Consider the following 20,371-nt stretch of genomic DNA (forward strand, 5'->3'; position numbering starts at 1 on the left):
TATGAAACCTGCCCAGTTACTGCCCCACTCCGCGGAACAAGCTCTTACCCACCGCTCCTCTTCTTCAATTCACTCCTGTTATGGAACTGTCGCGGCACTCCAAAGTCTCTATGTAGTTATAAATAAACGTTATCTGGAAGAGCAGCCGACCACAACTTTCAAGATCTCCAATTCCCCGACCCCACACTCCAACTGACGCCTTCAACCACAACTACTGAGCCCCACTTTCAAAGCTCACTCACTAATATTGGATAATATTTGTCTGCCTACCTCAGCCTCCGGAGTAGCTGGGACTACAGCGTCTTACTAGCCAGCTTCAGGGCTAGAATAGCCTTTATGTGCAAGTGGAAAAAACCTCAGGTATTTCCCAAATCGGTAGCTGCAGAGGGGCTCGATCCTTACTGGAGATGGAGAAAAGCCCTCTCGCGCCTTTTATGTCAACCAAAGCGACTCGTTAAGAGAGCGAAGGCTAGGGGCTGCCCAGGTCGCATCCCGAGAGCCTGAGGTCAGAGACCCTGCCCCTGGGGCAAACCGCGAGGGGTGGGACTGGTGGGTGCAGGCGGGGCGGAGGGTAGGAGCCGCCCTAGTGGCGGCCCCTCCGAGTGTCCTGTGCTTCGCCTTAAAGGAGGGCGCCAACGCAATTTCAGTATCTGGGAGACGGGCTGCCCCACCCCCGCGCGCAAAACCCTGATTTAGCTTAAGGGATGGAGGCGGGGACCCCTGCGCAGGCTTGCGGCGCGGGAGGCGGCCGCCCGCGCCCAACGACGCCACGCGCCTTGGAGGCTGAGAGTTCGGCCCCGGGAGGATCCCGGGGGCCGAGGAGCGCCTCGCCCGGTTGCCAAGGCAACCCCACGCGGCTGGAGAAGCGGGCGCTCGCAGCCCGGCCCTGGCCGCTGCCGGAAGTGACGCGAGTTCACCTGCCGAGCGGGGGCGGGGAGGAGGGGCGGAGGGTGCAGAGGTGCCGCCGCCGCCGCGAGCCAGTCGGGAGCGCGCGAGGCGCGGGGAGCCTGGGACCCCGAGCGAGAGCCGCCTACCTGCAGCCGCCGCCCACGGCACGGCAGCCACCATGGCGCTCCTGCTGCGCTTCGTGCTCCTGTGCGGAGTCGCGGGTGAGTGGGGGCCATGGGGTCCTCAGCACCCGCCCAGCCCGGGGGCGCTCGCTGCCCGCGGCCACCCAGGAACAATGGGGCGTGGGGGAGGGGGCGGGCGCGATTTGGGGGCGCTGCTGCAGGGGCGGCGGGGCGGGCAGAATTGCACAGGGGCGCTTTTGCTGGGCCGGGCGCACCAGCCTGGCCGGGTGGAGCCGTCCCGTAGGGCGCAGTGCAGGGCGCGCGGAGTGCCCGGGTACCGAGCCCCCGGCGGCGGGTGGAGGCGGGGGGGCTCGGGCGCGGCGTGTCGGGTGCGCCTCGCAGCTCTCCCACAGCATTCTCTGCCCGGGTGCGGGCTTGCCTTTCTTTGCTCTCGCCGTCTCCCTTGTCAGCCTTCGTGTCGGTTCTCTCCAGCGTTACCCGATTTCAAAAGCCTTGGGCGGCGAGTTTCAGGTGTCGAGTCGCCCAGGCGGGGAGGCTGAATTGCAAACGCCATTATTCAATGGACATGGAGCTGCCCCGTGCCTCGGATCGGCCAGGCTACCTCTAGGAAAGAGGCGCTGAGCGAACGCCAGCCTGGACGGTGTTAGTCTCCTGGAAGCAGCTCGCCCAGGCAGGAGCTGCTAACCAGACGCACATTGTGAAGGAGACCGTGGGAAATCAAAAGTGGGTTCCTGCAAAAATGTAGCATTGGTTTCTGCAGTCCTTGGGCAAAGTGCAAAGGAGAATTCAGTGACCTCGTTTTTGAGTTTGTAATGAGTCCTTCATTTTGGAGATAAGACGGGCTGAGTTGTACAGGGTAATTGCTAGAGGATTTGCCAAGTACGTTTGTCGACTGCTCCTTTCTCTGGGAGGGGAAAAAAGGCATGTGAAAAATGCGTGGACCATTAGGAGGCGTAATCATTTTGACACTTTAAAAAACGGATTTTCCATGTCAGTGTTTTAACCAACTGATCTTGTTTGTCAAACTAAGCACTTGCTGCGTTTTATAACCAAATAATTCATTTTAAAAAATCCGTAGATGGGATCCTAGGAGGCGCACTTAGTATAGCCTCTGGAAGGGTAATTTTTTGTTGTTAGGTGCTTTGAAGCAGGATCTAGTGGCCCTTTCAGTTGGGATGGCTCTCTGCTTCCTGTTGAAATGTTAATTCCATTGTTGGATGCCACAGATGTGAGCATTACTCATGGGATCAACATTCTATTAGCAAGTCTAATCTTCGATCTGAGCCTATAGCACTACCTCCACCTTTTATATATATATAATTTAGACTTGGCGGGCTGAAATGTCCAAAGTAACCCTTCCGGAGAAGATGAAGGGTCATAGAACCAGTTTACAGGTACATTCCTATCTTTTTTTTTTTTTTTTTTTTTGTCTAGGCCGAACCTGAAGATGAAGTTGAGAACACAGTGTGTTCTCTGGAAAAAAAAAAAAAAAAGTTTTAGACCACATCTAAAGCAGAAAAATGGAAGAACATAAATTATGTGGAGGAACTATTTTTTTTTTTTAAATGGAGTTTCGCTCTTGTTGCCCAGGCTGGAGTGCAATGGCACGATCTTGCCTCACCACAACCTCCGCCTCCCGCGTTTAAGGGATTCTCCTGCCTCAGCCTCCTGAGTAGCTGGGATTACAGGCACCCCCGACCATGCCCGGCTAATTTTTTTATTTTTAGTAGAGACCATGTTGGTCAGGCTGGTCTTAAACTCCCGACCTCAGGTGATCCACCTGCCTCAGCCTCCCAGAGTGCTGAGATTACAAGCGTGAGCCACCATGCCTGGCAGGGACTAGTTGTTGTTGTTGTTTTAACGGGAATATTTAGATAATTGGATTTAATTTTTTTTTTTTGTAATGCCTCACTTTGATAGGCACAATTCTAAGAAATAATATTTTGATGCATAGAGTCATTGTGCTCATAAGCTATACACACGGGTACAGTGAACATCTACTCGAAGGGCCAGTGTCTCAGCTAAACAGGGCAACTATTTTTATTCTAATTTTCCAGTTTAAGAAATAGCTGAGGCCAGGCATGGTGCTTGTAATCCCAGCAATTTGGGACGTTGAGACGGGAGGGTCATTTGAGTTTAGGAGTTTGAGACCAGCCTGGGCAACATGGCGAGACCCCATTTCTACAAAAAATACAACAAAATAAAACCCCAAAAGAACTAGCTAGGTGCAATGATGCTTGTCATAGTCCCAGCTACTCGGGAGGCTGAGATGGGAGGATTGCTGGAGCCTGGGAGGTCGAAGCTGCAGTGAGCCACGATCATGACACTGCTCTCGAGCCTGGGCAACAGAGTGAGACCCTGTCTCAAAAAAAAAAAAAAAAAAGAAAAAAAGAAACAGGTCATACTAATTGATGTATGGCTTTATTTCTTCAGATATTTCTGACCATTTAGAAATGCATTGGTATGGGCCGGGCGCGGTGGCTCACGCCTGTAATCCCAGCACTTTGGGAGGCCGACGCGGGCGGATCATGAGGTCAGGAGATTGAGACCATCCTGGCTAACACGGTGAAACCCCGTCTCTACTAAAAATACAAAAAAATTAGCCGAGCGTGGTGGCAGGTGCCTGTAGTACCAGCTGAGGCAGGAGAATGGCGTGAACCCGGGAGGCGGAGCTTGCAGTGAGCCCACATCGCGCCACTACACTCCAGCTTGGGCGACAGAGCTAGAACTCCGTCTCTGAAACAAATAAACAAAAAAAAGGCATTGTTATGAACTCAAGTTCACTGTTAACATGATTGACTCCTACTTCAGCAAAACAAGGAAAAGACTCATTCAGATTATACCGTCAGTGATAGATATTCCTCCAGCTCTGAAAGAGTTTTGTGGTATACTCTGGCTGCAGATGGGACTCCTTTTGATGCATTTTTATTGGCTGCCTACTAGTGAGTCATACTACTAGTAATCAGTAGTAGCAGCAGTAGTAAGCAGTGGCAGTAGCAGTAGTAGTAAAATTAAACCCTTGATCAGTTATGAAATGCCAGACACTATTCTAAGGGCTTTACATACCTATATACTCAATCCACCAAGCAACCCGAGAGGGTATTTATTGTACTTATCCCTGTTGTACAAATAGAGAAACGGAGGCACAGAGTCGTTATATAATTAACTTGCGAAGGTCACAGATTTGCTCTTGAATCTGTGTTCTCATCACACTACGCTCTTCTGTCCCTACAGCAGCCACTTCCTCTTACTACCACTGGTCATCTGTCATTTATTAAGAACCTACTGTTGGTTTGACTGTGTGTCAAATACTGAAGGCTTTTATTATTAGCTCTTCAATGTCATAGTCTTAATTGAATACTTTGAGGCGTTGTGAGGACGCTAGGATTCTCCAGGGCTTGGGTTGACATTGTAAACTAATGTGGCCTAGGGACCTGCAGCATCAGCATTAGTTAGGGATCTTGTTAAAGTTTGGTGTGGTGTTCTTCAATTGCCAACATGAATGGAACTAAAAAAGTCTGGTCTCCCAACTTCTTGTTAGCTATTTGATGGTGGCCAAGCCTCACTCTGTGTCTGTTGCCTTATGTGTGAAGAATGGGGATCCTGGGGCAGGTAATGGGGGTTGAAGGTGGGAGGGTTGGGTAGATGTTGGTCAAGGGTTACAAAATTAAATCCATATCCAACATGGTGACTATAGTTAATAACAATGTATTATGTTTTTGAAAATTGCTGTGAGTGGATTTTAAGTGTTCTCACCACAAAAAGTATGTGACGTAATGCATATGTTAATTACCTTGATTTAGCCATTTCACAAGGCACACATTTCAAAATAATGTGTTCTGTGTAGATAAACATACACAATTTTTGTCAATGAAAAATAGAAAAAAAAACAGAAAAATACCAAATTTATGAAATAAATTGAGGTGTTTCGATGAAAAAAAAATACAAGAGCTTTGCCTTCATGTCTGTAGATCTCTTAATATATTATTGGTCTTGTACCTCAGATATCAAATAAAGATACCTAGCTGAACACAAAAGTTGGTAGCTGCAAGGTTAAGCTGTATTAGTTTGATGATGGGCCAGGAAATGATATATTTTCTAAATTTTATCCTTAAATATTGGCTGTAACAAATGCTGATATAACAAAACGTAAGCTTCTGTTAGACAGCTCAAGAGGGAAACTTGAGTGAATGAATGCAACTTACCTCCAAGTCCTCTTAAAGGAGGTAAAAAAATAAATGCTGTGTTTTACCAGTGCTCCCCGCAAAGCATTATTCTAAGCATGCAGGAGGGTATAGTGAGCAGCTACAATAGTAAGATCCAACCCAGAGGTAGGTTCAAGGCCAAGAGTAGGAGAGTGGTTGAGGAAATCCTCCTAGGGCCAGTACCATTTCATAGAATGCCCATTTGTGCTGGGGGATGAGTCTATGGCCTATTTTCTTCTGATTCAAAAGGACATTCCCAATTTCAACCTTGCTGAAAAAGAGGCATTTTTGTACCTGCTATTAAGAACAGCTAGGATACAGGATAAGGCTGGCATAAAATTATTTAGCAAGCACATGCTAGCTATTCCAGTTTGAAATCTACCAAACTGTAAAATCAGGGAGAAATAAAAAGTTGAAGATGAAGTTGTTGTTCCTCAAGATGAGGGAACAAAATCTTACAAAAGGAGGGATTAGGCACTCGCTTAACTGTATATGGAGAACATCCTTCTCAAGCTAGGTGGAAGATGAGGAAGAATATTAGCAAAAGCTGACCAGGCCATTTGGAGACCAAAAGGAGAGGAAAAAAGGCATTTAGGAAGCAAGCTAGTAAATGAAGTTCTTCTGGGTCTGACTAGGTAAGTGAATCTAAGGGAACCATACCAAAGATATGTTACCCATTACTCCAGCATGAAGCCAGTGGCAAAATACCTCAAGACATTTTAAACCCAGAGAAGTGTATGAAAAATATGATAGTTAACCAAGCAAATTAAAATCAAACCACTAATGGTGAAAATCTCTTCAGATCTGAAATCCAAGATACTCACTTTCCATTAATTCTGTATCTTATGGAGGGAAAAGAAAAGTAACAAATATAAAGATTTTTTTTAATTTCTACTGGGAGGGAGGAGGATAAATAGAACTGTTTTCCAATTTGCTCTCCACTATATACACACATACCCACACACATACATAAGCAAACATACACCAAAAATACCCCAAACAAAAAACAAAAAAAACCTAGAATCAAAAACCAAAACACCGTCAAACTGCACCAGTACTTCGTATTTTGACCAAAAAAATATCCTGGGAGGAAGTGCAAAATGCAAAATCAAATGACCGAAAAATGCTGAACAAACAGCATTAATATTACTGAACTAGTAACAGGTGATGTTCTCTGTGTCTGTAAAACTTTGGAACCACATAGCTGGTTTGTTAAATCTAGTCCATGCCAGTTTCCAAAAACCAAACTTTTAGTTAGCTTCATTCTTAGATGCCTCATCAAAATTTTCTACAAGATCAGGAACATCATCATCCTCCTCATCAATGTCTTCTGGTTTTGGTGCTTTACTGTCCAAAACTTGCTGTGGGAACTGTTCAGCTGACTTCCTAAGGCTTGTTAAACTGTCAGCACCAATATCCCAGGTGGGACTTAATATCCCAGGAAGCATTTCTGTGATTGGTTTGGCTTCTGCATGACCAGTAATTGCAAAGGTGTTAGCAGAAAGGGAAGCTTGGACTTGGGATTGTTGAAGTGAATAACTGTCCCATCATCTTTAATCATGTTCACCTCTTCAATACCAGCTATATTATTCACAGCCAGTTTTTTTTTAGAGAACTCTGAAGCTTTTTGTCATCAGCTGTGGCTGTTCTATGTACCACCTTCTTTCTGCGAGCTGTACCCTTGCTCCCTATCTGGACCTGAGCCTGAAGTTTGGCTAACTTTTCTTGATTCATGCTGTTGGTAAATCTGAAGCAGGGAGGGTCCTCCAACACCAGCACGAGGCAAGAGCAAGATGGCTGCCCGATATGCCCCCTCTTAATCTTTTCATTCCTGCAATTATACCACCGTCAGAGGAAAAGATGCCTCCCCTCCAAGGCAAGCCTCCCTACATTGGCTCCTTATCCTGTCTGTTGTGGGGTCTCCATCGATTACCAACTTAGCTCACTGCACTAGATCAGAGGACAGGGCCATTACCTATATTCATTGTTGCAGTCCCTGCATGGTCTTGTGGCTCCTGGCAGACAGCTAGTGGTCAGCAAGTCATTTTTGCATGACTAAAAGTTTTCAACTTCTTTGCCACTAGGCCTGTGTGTATGATAGAGCTCTCTTCAGTTCATCACTCTCTACCTTCTCATCTAATAAAGATGGTCCTTACAGTGATTATTCCACTAGTCATGTCTGAGTCAGTTTTTAATCTAAAGAAGCTGAACTTCTGCTTTATCTTTGACCTCGTTCTATTTTTTCTCCTGCTTCAGTTGCCAAAGGTTACAGTAATGCATGTGCCAAATTGGTTTATCTCTTTGGAACTCCTTGACACCTATTTTGGTTCTTTCCCACCCTGTTGACCTGCCCTTTACTGCCTTCTAAAATAGGTCCCTTGAATGTCAGCCTTCCTTATGGTTTAGCCCATAGTCAATCTTGATCTTAAACCTGGGTGACCTCTTGTTTCCATCATGGTAATCTCCCAAGTATTGGTAGTAAATTAAAAATATCAGCTCCCACCCTGGTCAACATGGTGAAACCCTGTCTGTACTAAAAATACAAAAATTAGCCAGGCGTGGTGATGTGCGTCTGTAATCCCAGCTACTCAGGAGGCTGAAGCAGGAGAATTGCTTGAACCTGGGAGGCTGAGGTTTCAGTGAACTGAGATCGCACCACTGCACTCCAGCTGGGGTGACAGAGCAAGACTCCATCTCAAAATAAATTAAATAAATAAATATACACACACACACACACACGTAAAATATATATTTGCGCCTCAGCCCCCACTATTTCCAACTAACTATTCAACTTCCATTTGAATACCTAACACTCTTCACTCCAACTACACTCACCTGTTAATTAAGTGATACTTAATGTACTGATACTACTATGTGCAAAGCCGTGTGCTAGGTGCCCCTACAATAGAATATGACATTGCAAGTTGCAAAAGCTTTGGCAGAATTTTCCAATCAGGTGGTACAGCTTTTGCAAAGACATAGAGATCTGAAGGGTTTGATATGTCTTGGGAGTTGAGTAGTTCAGTGCATGTGAGGCATCTAACCAATGCTTCTCAAACTTTGTGCATCTGAATGATTCTTCCAAGGAAGTCTGGTGGGGCTTGTGAGTTTGCATTTTAACAAGTTTTACATGATGTCACTGCTGACCGTGTTTTGTGTGGGCAAAAAGATCTAAAGGCCATACTGAGAGCTTGGTGGGAACTGACAGGTCTGTCAGGTTATGCACCGTAACCCCACAGTACTAAGACATTTGTGGAAGTGTCGAGAAGTAAGGTTATACACTGAGATTTATTTTATTGAATGGAAGCTATGTAGCAGTTCTCAAGGAAGGTAGAACTGATAGAGCTAACACAGGAATCCTCTGGGATGATCTGGACGTAAGCAGTCCCTATTGAAACACAGCATAACAGTGTTGGGCTTCCGCTTTGATCTGGAAAGCTTTTCTGAAGAAGATAGTAGTGGAACCTGATGTCTGGTTGCTTGAATGAGTAGCACGAAAAAGTTGGAGAGATTTCTGGCTTGAGTGTATTATGATGTCACTAACCTACAGGAAATAAAAAGGAGCAGGTTTTAGGGAGATGACGATGAGCTTAAGTTTGGACAGGTAGTATTTGAGGTGCCTGAGAGGGAAGGAGGTAAAAAAATATTTGGTAGGAAGATTGCAACACAGAACTGGATTTCAGGAAAGAGACAGACATTGATGATACAGACTTGAGAATTCACTGCTGTTAGGTGGCGTCTGTGTAAAGTTAAGGAGGAAATGCAGGTAGGACTAGAAGAGAAGGTGAAATGTGAGGCGGGGGAAACATCAACTTCTAATAAGTACATGAGGAAGCAGCTGGGAGTAAGAAGGAGTGATAGGGGATATAAGAGACCTAGAGGATGAAGGTGTCCTAGAGAATGATGCAAAAGTGAGGCTAGTGGGTTTTAGCACTGGTAGACTGTTGAGAACATTAAGAAAGTTCCCATGGGGAAGACAGTTCTGCAGAGGTGAGAGTGAAGCCAGATTTTATTATTATTATCATTATTATTTTGAGACGGAGTCTTGTTCTGTTACCCAGGCTGGAGTGCAGTGGCACGATCTCGGCACACTGCAACTTCCACCTCCTGGGTTCAAGCGATTCTCCTGCCTCAGCCTCCTGAGTAGCTGGTACTACAGGCGCCCGCCACCACGCCTGGCTAATTTTTGCATTTTTAGTAGAGATGGGACTTCGCCATGTTGGCCAGGCTGGTCTCGAACTCCTGACCTCAGGTGATCCACTCGCCTTGGCTTCCCAAAGTGCTGGGATTATAGGTGTGAGCCACCGCACCTGGCCAGGCACCAAATTGTAATAGTGGAGTGGGCATCAGGTAAGTGGAGAGTAAAAAATAAACGTCGCATTTGCAGGTGGTTTGACAGTGAAGCTTTACATGTGTGGCCTTAATTCCAGAGGGCAGTAGCATATCCCAGGGGAGAGGGTAGAAGCCAGCAGGTAAAGACTCTCTTAACTTCCCTCCATCTAGGCCTACAATCTTGTCCACATCATCATTGCACAAAACATGGTATTTCTCCTTAAGGACGATTCCTGAACTTTGAACCTTTTGGCTTCTTAGAGATGTCACTCTGTTATCCCATCTATTATATCTGGATTCCATCAACTTTAACCAAGCTTATTTATCCCTCTTTATATCCCTTCGGTACTGTTGTCGCTTTGCCTTTATTTTTTATTTTTAAATTATTTATTTTTTTGAGACGGTGTCTCTCTCTGTTGCCCAGGCTGGAGTGCAGTGGGCTCAGGTGATTCTTCTATCTCAGCCTCCCAAGTAGCTGGGACTACAGGCGCCCAGCCTTATTTTTCTTTCTTTCTTTCTTTTTTTTTTTTTTTGAGACGGAGTTTTGCTTTTGTTGCCCAGGCTGGAGTGCAATGGCGCGATCTCGACTCACCACAACCTCTGCCTCCCGGGTTCAAGTGATTCTCCTGCCTCAGCCTCCTGAGTCGCTGCAGGCATGTACCACCATGCCCGGCTAATTTTGTATTTTTAGTAGAGCGGGGGTTTCTCCATGTTAGCCAGGCTGGTTGTGAACTCCCGACCTCAGGTGATCTGCCCGCCTTGGCCTCCCAAAGTGCTGGGATTACAGGTGTGAGCCACTGCGCTCAGCGTTTATTTTTCTTTATTAACCAGATTTCTGGAAAAAATGGCCTGCATGTACTGACTGCATTATTTTCTTTCATGCCCACTAATTCTTCCATCCTTTGCAATCTGATTTTCATCCCCTTCTACTTCTATGAAACTGCAGTTGCTGTAGATTGCAGTTAACACTATGGCTACATCTGGTGGTCACATCATACCTTCAGCCTCTTAAACCTCAGCACAAATAGCTCTATTGAACAGTTTCTTTCTGCTCTTGAGCTTATTCCTCATTTCCCTTTGTATAGTCCATTTCCTTCTTGTACCGTAAATGCCAACATTTCTCAGTTTATGGGTGCAGTTACTGTTTATTTGCCTACAGTCTCCAGCACATTTCTAGTCTCCCTTCTCCAGCTTTACCCGTATCAAACCATCCACTTAACATCTCTACACAGACTTCCCACAGGCATCTCCAGCTGATTCTGTTTCACACTCTTCTCTCTCATATTAATTGGCATTTTCAGCCACCAAAATGCCCAGGCGAAAATATGAATGTCTTACTTGGCCCTTCCTGTTTTCCCACCTGCTCATATCCAATTTCGAAGTCATTGTGTCCCTCCAGCCACTACCTGTAATCTGGGTTATACCATTATCTCTTCAGCTTGTTGAGATGCTTTCATAATTGGCCTCCTGTTGAGTGAACTTTACCCTGTCCTCCAGGCACATCCTGTTACTTACTGCAGCATGTTCTAACCTTTATCAAGCATGACGATATTGTCATTGTTTTCTCTTGCCAGAATGTACATTTCATAGGTCAGGGACTGTTTACATTGTATTCCCAGTATATGGCACAGGGCATGTTCATTGCATAAATGGGGAAAGTTATGCTAGACAGTAATTCATGTTTGTAGGCTTGGGAAGGACCTAGAGGAGAAAGAGCATTTGAAGATCAAGAATGGGTACCTCTTGGAAGAGGTGAGCAGGGTTGGGCTCTGTGTCCTGCACAAGTCAGCTTCGTGTCAGCTTTGCCAGGTGTTCAGGAGTGGAGTTTATATCACCACTCACATTTAGTTCTCCTACTTACAGCCAGTTCTCTCCCCTTTCCTTGTTTCCACCTTTCATCTGTCATAGAAGTCATCATCAGATGAGAGTTGATGCTTGTGTCATTAAATAAAGGAAATAATTGAGGCTGGGAACTTTGGATTCGGTTTATTTGGTGGCTAGCAAGTAGTTGATGTGAAGATAATTATTAAATTAATTATTAAAATAAGATAATTATTAAAATAATGCAGAAAACAATTAAAAATTATCCAACCAGAATGACCTGATGAGTTTATCTTACTGTCTTTCATCTAACTTTTGTTTCTTAAGAAAACAAACCTAGTAATCTAGAATAATAATTTTTCAATTGGGTTTGGATTTAGGTTGGTTCTTTTTCTTTTTTTTTTTTTTTTCTGAGACAGAGTCTTGCTCCATCGCCCAGGCTGGAGTGCAGTGGTGCGATCTCGCTTCACTGCGACCTCCGCCTCCCGGGTTGAAGCAATTCTCCTGCCTCAGCCTCCCAAGTAGCCGGGATTACAGGCGCTCACCACCATGCCCAGCTGAGTGTGTGTGTGTGTGTGTGTGTGTGTGTGTTTTTAGTAGAGTTGGGGTTTCCCCATGTTGGCCAGCCTGGTCTTGAACTTCTGACTCAGGTGATCCACCCGCCTCAGCCTCCCAAAGTGCTGGGATTACACATGTGAGCCACTGTGCCTGGCCTACATTGATCTCTTCCGTGCCTTCCCACTTGTCTTTCTTCCCTCACTTTATTGCCTCACCCGTTCTTTTTTTCAATAGTTACCCAGGGCCAGGCATGGTGGCTCATGCCTCTAATCCCAGCACTTTGGGAGGCCGAGGCAGGCGGATCACCTGAGGTCAGGCATTCGAGACCAGCCTGACCAACATAGTGAAACCCTGTCTCTACTAAAAATACAAAAATTAGCTGAGCGTGGTGGTGTGCGCCTGCAATCCCAGCTACCCAGGAGGCTGAGGCAGGAGAATCGCTGGAACCCGGGAGGCAGAGGCTGCAGTGAGCCGAGATCATGCCACTGCACTCCAGCCTGGGCGACAGAGCAAGACTCTATCTCAAAAAAAAAAAAAAAAAAAAAGTTAGTCAGTTAGAGGCTGGGAGTGGTGGTGCGCGCCTATAATTCCAGCACTTTGGAAGGCTGAGGTGGGAGAATCACCTGAGCTCAAGATTAACCTGTGCAACATGACAAGACCTCGTCTGTACAAAAAATACAAAAATTAGCCGCATGTGATACAAAAATTAGCCGGGTGTCATGGCACGTTCCTGTAGTCCCAGCTATTCGGGAGGCTGAGGTAGGAGAATCACTTGAGCCCAGAAGGTCAAGGCTGCAGTGAGCTATGATTGCACCACTGCACTCCAGCCTGGGCGACAGAGTGAAACCCTGTGTCCAAAAAAAGTTAGCCAATTAGACTTAAATTAAGCCTTTGAGTTTAACTTGACTCAGCAGTATTTGTCGTTTATTTCAATTGGTGGGGTGTTTGCAGAAGAAAAGACTGTTTCTTGATCTATTGATAAAAAAAGGAAGATAGGAAAAGGGAAGGAGATAATAATAGTAACAATATTTTTAGGGTAGGTGTGAGATCCGTGGTATGGTTCAGTTTGTCCTTTGGTACTTGGTGAGAAAAAGGATTAACAATTAAGTTAACCAACATTTATGCGTACTAAGAAAATGCAAATTTCTTTGGAAATGTTAAAAATCATTTTCATTCTTTCAAAGATGTTCTTACAAAGTGGAATGGGAATGGTTTTAATTTCATTTACTTCTTAGAAATAAAAGTATGTTAAGATTTTAAGAAGAAACAACATAACTAATTGCAGTTATTTTTTCACTTTCCCATCGTTAGATGTGTGTTCTATGTGAGTTTTAGACATTTTCAGAGGAAGTGTGGATTGACTATACGTTTGAAATTCTCTCAAGGAATCTCAAGGGACATACAATGAACCAAATTTGTTTAGCCCCCACCTTTGTTCAGTTGTTGGAGTGACTATCACTTATTCTCTTCAGTCTCTCACAAGTGTTTTAAACACTTGAATACTGGACAGTTCCCATGGGAGATTTCTCTCAAGGACCAGATACAAACTTTTGACTTTGTTTTGTGCCAGGGTAATTCTGCGGGAAGAATTGAGAAGACTCTTAACTTACTCAGTTGCACAGTGGAAATCTGATACTTCTAGAATGAACTTGTAAATCTGGACGAGCAAAATGATCATATCTTATTTTTAAAGACAATTGCACATACATCTCATTTAGAGCCACTCTCTTAACCTTGGGATAGAAAGGACACATCATATTATTCTCATGTATAGGAAACAAGTCCTAAAGCCGAGGCAATTGTGGCATTGGTGTAGAACAGTGCCGTCCAACAGAAATATAATGCAAGCCATATATGTAATTTAAAATCTGCTAGTAGCCACAATAAAAGGCAAAAAGAAAGATGTGAAATGAAACAATATATTTTGTTTAACACAATACATACAAAATATGCTTTTTTCCATATGTAATCAAATGAAAAATATTGAGATATTAAAATGTTTTTCGTACTTTGCCAGAATCTGGTCTGTGTTTGACCTACAGCACATCTCATTTGCACTAGCCATGTTTCAAGTGCCAGCAGCTACTGTGTTGGTCAGCACTGGGAGTTTTAGTTCCAGTCACCTTCCACCATAGTCCTCGAACATTTAACCTGAAAAAGCATGGGGGCAGTGTGCCATTGAAACAGCTTTCTCAAATGGAACATGCCTTTGGAATAGTTCTCATGAGATTTTACCTCTAAGATTGTTATTTTTTTTTTTGTCACATAGTATTTATTTCCTATTAGCGATGAGCTAAAATAAAGTTTCTTATTTCTTAATCTCTTGTAATCATCAAAATGTTTGTTACAGGCACACAAAATTGTATCAGCTCTCCTTATTCCATAGTTAAAGGCAATCACATCTTGAGTATAAAGCAGAGAAGTATATGCATAAGAATTATATTTTTAATTTGCCTATGGGGGAAATAAATGCATTTATGGAAAGGTACAAAAGAAGCAGGATAGAATGGCCCTAGGTAATGGTTGCTGGGGAAATTTGAATTCACTTAGAGATACTAAAAAGGAATCTATACCAAGATTGGGGCAATCAGGTTAGACATGCTCACAACAGGGATAATTTTCTTATTGGAGTTAACTCTTTCTTCGTTAACTTCAGGACTTTTCTATAAGGAAATACACTGTTTGCTCATTTTGCTAATAACATCTGTGTCTATTTCTTGGATTTCTTATTTTCTGTGATCACATCTTTATAAGACACTTCATCTGGGTGGGTTTTGGTGTTTTGTTTTTGTTTTTGTTTTGCTAAATAGTCACTTTTCCTGTCTCATGTTAATTGAAGAGGAAGAGAAGCGAGCTGCAAGTTTTATATGAGCAAGGAGGCAAAGGAAGATTTCCTTATATGGAGTGATACATATTATTCTATGAAGGTGATGAAAATATTCACCATGGCAACTGATCTGCCTTACCCATAATGCAAAATACCCTATTTACATTTATTTTGCCGGAGAATTCTGAAATTAGGATCTATGTAGTAGAGAATATGGGGAAGGTAATATACTATTTCGGTTGAAAAGGAGAATAATTTTTCTTTTGACTAGTCAAGTGCAGTAGTAAGAAGGGAGGAAAGAGAAGAACAAAGAGTTGGATCTGTAACTGTGAACAATTGATTGAAATAATTCACTACTTTTAGACCGACCAAGAAGAAGAATAATTTTGACTAGAATTGGAATTTGAACGCTCCCCTAAGTTGAGTATGTCTGTGTGAGAGGGGAGTGGGGAAGGGTTGAGTCACAATCCAGTTCAGCAAATCTCTGCCAGGATGTTTACTTTTTAGCTCCCCTTGTCTGATTTTCCATTGTAAATTTGTATTAAATATTTCTGATAAGCAGCCTCAATTCCTGTGGAAGTTTGAGGGCAAATAAATAATATAATATGTACTTATGGGCAAGGCATTGTAATAGTTGCTTCAGGAGATTTAAATGAGTAACACACCATTCTAGTACTCTTGGCAAGCTTAAATCCAGAGGGAGGAGTCAGACAATTATTCATGCAGCTATGGTACCAGGCAGAGCAAGGCAGGGATCATAGCAGATATGCTATCTGAAAATGTAAGTTATTCTGGTTATTCCTTCCATGCCTTAACTGGCATCTCTAAACCATTTTTCCCTCCACCTTGGGAACCCCTTATCCTTTGAGACTTCTGCCCTTTGCTTATATCTAACTTATAGTTGCTGCTCCATTTTTTTTTTTTTTTTTTTTTAATGAGACGGAGTCTCGCTCTGTCGCCCAGGCTGGAATGCAGCCTGCTTCTCCTTGTTGACAAGAAATGCTCAGCTTCATATTCACCCCCTCCCCCAGCATTATCTGGCATTTTAGTATTTACATTTTACAATGCACTTTTTTAACGTCCTTACACCACATTTCCTTGACCTTTCAAATACATTGATTTTTTTTTTTTTTAAGCAATTTTACTTAGGCAGTGCTCTCCTTATGCTTAGTTCTTTCTTCTTTTTTTTTTTTAAGACAGAGTCTGGCTCTGTCGCCCAGGCTGGATTGCAGTGGTGAGATCACGGCTCACTGCAAGCTCCGCCTCCTGGGTTCACACCATTCTCCTGCCTCAGCCTCTCGAGTAGCTGGGACTACAGGTGCCCGCCACCTCGCCCGACTAATTTTTTTGTATTTTTAGTAAAGACGGGGTTTCACCATGTTGGCCAGGATGTTCTCGATTTCCTGACCTCGTGATCCGCCTGCCTTGGCCTCCCAAAGTGCTGGGATTACAGGCGTGAGCCACCGCGCCTGGCATGCTTAGTTCTTTTTTCTTTTTTCCCACGCTAAACCAGTGACCCTTTGTTTGAAACGGAGTTTCGCTCTTGTTACCCAGGCTGGAGTGCAGTGGCGCGATCTTGGCTCACCGCAACCTCCACCTCCCGGGTTCAAGCGATTCTCCTACCTCAGCCTCCCGAGTAGCTGGGACTACAGGCATGCGCCACCACGCCCAGCTAATTTTTTGTATTTTTTAGTAGAGACGGGGTTTCTTCATGTTGGTCAGGCTGGTCTTGAACTCCCGACCTCAGGTGATCCGCCCACCTTGGCCTCCCAAAGTGCTGGGATTACAAGTGTGAGGCACCACGCCTGGCCAACCAGAGACCCGTTAATGCTTAGATCTTCACTTCTACAATCTTGAACTCTAATATCGTGCCTCCCAGCTTTCTCACTCTGCATCACACCTTCTTAATATCAGTGAGGCCTCCAGACCCTTCCCCAACTCTCACACCCCTACTGGTCTTCTGGCTACTTTAAAACCAGAATTTCATCACTAGTCCTGGTCAGACTCCAGCTCCCATTCCTGATGTGGATCAGTTCTACGGGGCAGTTTCTTTGCTCCTACTCACAGACCGTGATGCACCGCTGTGTGGATTGGGGAGGTACTTTTTATTGTCTAATTTGACTGGACTTTTTGTCTTTTTTTTTTTTTTTGAGACAGAGTCTCACTCTGTCACCTAGGCTGGAGTGCAGTGGCGCAATCTAGGCTCACTGCAACCTCTGCCTCCCTGGTTCAAGTGATTCTCCTGCCTCAGCCTCCTGAGTAGCTGGGATTACAGGAGCTCGCCACCATGCCTGGCTAATTTTTATAGTAGAGAAGTGGTTTCACCATGTTGGTCAAGCTGGTCTCGAACTCCTGACTTCGTGATCCACCTGCCTCAGCCTCCCAAAGTGCTGGGATTACCGGCTTGAGCCACTGCACCTGGCTTTTTTTTTGAGACACAGTTTCATTTTCCCTCCCAGGCTGCAGTGCAGTGGCATGATCTTAGCTCACTACAACCTCTGCCTCCCAGGTTCAAGTGATTCTCATGCCTCAACCTGTTGAATAGCTGGGATTACAGGCATGTGCCACCACGCCCTGCTAATTTTTGTATTTTTAATAGAGATAGGGTTTTTCCATGTTGGCCAGGCTAATCTCGAACTCCTGACCTCAAGTGATCCACCCACCTTGGTCTCCCAAAGTGCTAGGATTACAGGTGTGAGCCACTGCGCCTGGCTGCCTTTTTGAATTAATTTTAAGTACATTAATAAAGCATTAGAACAGTACGTATTTAACACAAAGGCAATTTAAATTTGCTTTTTTGTTGCTTATTCCTTCAGGTATTCTAAAATTTGTTTTTAAGTAAAGCTTTTAATTGAAGTTATGACATGCACAGAATACCACACAGTTTAGAGCATTAATTTTTATAAACGTACAGGGTAGAGCATTGTCATAAAGTGGCCACACCTACATACCTAGCAACCTGATCCAGAAATAGAACCCAACCCACGTCTCAGAAGCCCTGTCATGCCCCTTCCATTCCCTTCCTTTACTATTTTTCTTTTTCTTTTTTTCTTTTTTTTTTTTTTTTTTTAATTTGAGATAGAGTCTTGCTCTGTTGCTCATGCTGGAGTGTAGTGGCTTGATCTCTGCTCACTGCAACCTACACCTCCTGGGTTCAAGCGATTCTCCTCCCTCAGCCTCCCGAGTAGCTGGGACTACAGGCGCATGCCACCATGCCAGGCTATTTTTTTTTTGCATTTTTTAGTAGAGACAGGGCTTTACCATACTGGCCAGGCTGGTCTCCAACTCTTGACCTCAAGTAAACACCCGCCTCGGCCTCCCAAAGTGCTGAGATTACAGGCGTGAGCCACTGGGCCCAGCCTCCTTCACTCTTTTTTCCATTCTTTTCTGATTTCTAACAATGTAGATTAGTGTTAACATTTTATATAAATAGAATTTTACAGTTTGTGTTTTTTGTCTTGTTTTACTTCTCATGTTTGTAAGATTATTCATGTTGTGTAGCTTTGTTTTATTCATTTGCATTGCTGTGTGATATTCTATTATGTGACTGTATCACAATTGATTTATTTATTCTACTGATGGACCCTTTTTCCCAGCTTTTTTGCCATTATGAAATAACTACTGTGAAGGCCGGGCGCGGTGGCTCACGCCTGTAATCCCAGCACTTTGGGAGGCCAAGGTGGGCCTATCACTTGAGGTTAGGAGTTCGAGACCAACCTGGCCAACATGGTGAAACCCCATCTCTACTAAAAATACAAAAATTAGCCGGGCGTGGTAGCGCACTCCTGTAATCCCAGCTACTAGGGAGGCTGAAGCAGGAGAATCACTTGAGCCCGGGAGGTGGAGGTTGCGGTGAGCCGAGATTGCGCCATTGCACCACAGCCTAGGCAACAGAGCGAGACTCAGTCTCAAAAAAAAGAAGAAGAAAATACTACTGTGACATTATCCTACATGTGTTTTCATGCATGTGCACATAAATTTCTCCCTATCAATGGAATTTCTGAGTCCTGTAGGTTATGCATAAGTTTTGCTGTGGTTCCAGTTAGTTTTCTAAAGCTAATTGTACCAGTTGACACTTTGATCAAAGAGTATGAACGTTCTAGTTGCGGTCAGGCGTGGTGGCTCACGACTGTAATCCCAGCACTTTGGGAGGTCGAGGCAGGCGGATCACGAGGTCAGGAGTTCAAGACCAGCCTGACCATCGTGGTGAAACTCCATCTTTACTAAAAATACAAAGCTTAGTTGGTCGTGGTGGCAGGCGCCTATAATCCCAGCTATTCAGGAGGCTGAGGCAGGAGAATTGGTTGAACCAGGGAGGCGGAGGTTGCAGTGAGCTGAGATTGTGCTGTTGCACTCCAGCCTGGGTGACGGAACGAGACTGTGTCTCAAAAAAAAAAAAAAAAGAAAAGGAAGTTAAGAAAGTTCCAGTTGCTCTACATCCTTATCATGGCCTTCGTTCATTTTGACTATTCTGGTGGATGTGTTAGTGCCATCTCATTGTAATTTTCTTTTCTTATTTTTGTTATGGAAAATTTCAAATATATGTAAAACTAGAGAAAATTATATGGCACATCCCAGTATATCTTTGCTCAGCTTTATCAACTCTCAGCTCATATCGGACTTTTCTGCTGCTCTGTTGACTTTGATTTGTTTCCCCATTCCTCTTCACAGATGTCTCAGACTTGGACCAGTCTCTAAAATTCTCTACCTACAAAATTTTCAGCCTCTTGTATTCTAAGTTAATATTGTAGTCCCCCTTTGTCACAGAGGATATCAGGTACAAATTCTTGTAATTTCTTGTACTCTGATGTGTAAACTTAACGATAAGTGTGCCAATGCTTACATCTTTCCTCTAATCTCTTTTTGGTTTTTTAGAGGTAAGGTCTCACTGTGTTGTCCAGGCTAGTCGAGCAAGTGATGCTCCCTTCTTGTCTCCCAAAGTGTTGAGATTACAGGCCTGAGCTACGGTGCCTAAGGTCTAATAAAAGGTGTGTCTTATTCCCGATATTTGTTTGTTTTTTTTTTTTTTTTTGGTGGTGGGGGACAGGGTCTTTCTCTGTCACCCAAGCTGGAATGCAGTGATGCAGTCACAACTCACTGCAGCCTCGACCTCCCAGGCTCCCACCTCAGCCTTTTTAGTAGCTGGGACTGCAGGCATGCACCACCGCGTGCAACTAACTTAAAAATTTTTTTTTTTAGAGATGGTGCCTTCCTACGTTGCCCAGGTTGGTCTCAAACTCCTGGGCCTAAGCAGTCTTCCCGCCTCAACCTCCCAAAGTGTTGCTATTACAGGTGTAGCAAACAGGTCCTTATCCACAGTTTTCTAGGTCTCATTCTTTTTTGAGGGCTTATCTTTTAGTCTCTGGTGTTTGGCTATAAGATTTTTAACGTCTCCTATTCCATTTGCTTTTTCCTTTTGACTTATAAATGTACTCAATGTTTCTCATTTCAAAAAGAACCTTTCCTTGACCACATATCATAAACTGTCTATTTTCTCCCCTCATCGAGAACAAATTTCTCAAACTACTAGTCATTTCTGTCTTTGCTCACATCTCTCAAGCACTGTGGTCAGATAATATCCTGTTGCAGCTCCCCAA

The 20,371-nt window shown here is 44.1% G+C and overlaps 1 protein-coding gene and 1 pseudogene across 2 annotated transcripts in view; one reads left to right on the top strand and one right to left on the bottom strand.

Annotated features, from left to right (window-relative positions):
- Nucleotides 1-944: 944 nt before the first annotated feature.
- The window catches only part of CXADR (CXADR Ig-like cell adhesion molecule), an 81,668-nt gene continuing 62,241 nt past the window's right edge, over nucleotides 945-20,371 (top strand). Inside the window, exon 1 of one of the 2 annotated variants that reach the window (XM_024239240.3) lies at nucleotides 945-1,109. In XM_024239240.3, the coding sequence (XP_024095008.1) occupies nucleotides 1,067-1,109 (43 nt within the window). In that variant the 5' untranslated portion in view covers nucleotides 945-1,066. 2 annotated transcript variants of the gene reach the window in all.
- On the bottom strand, nucleotides 5,208-7,032 carry LOC103888857 (transcription factor BTF3 homolog 4-like; annotated as a pseudogene).

The sequence above is a fragment of the Pongo abelii genome, chromosome 22 (assembly GCF_028885655.2).
Source record: "Pongo abelii isolate AG06213 chromosome 22, NHGRI_mPonAbe1-v2.0_pri, whole genome shotgun sequence".
Taxonomy (NCBI): Eukaryota; Metazoa; Chordata; class Mammalia; order Primates; family Hominidae; genus Pongo; species Pongo abelii.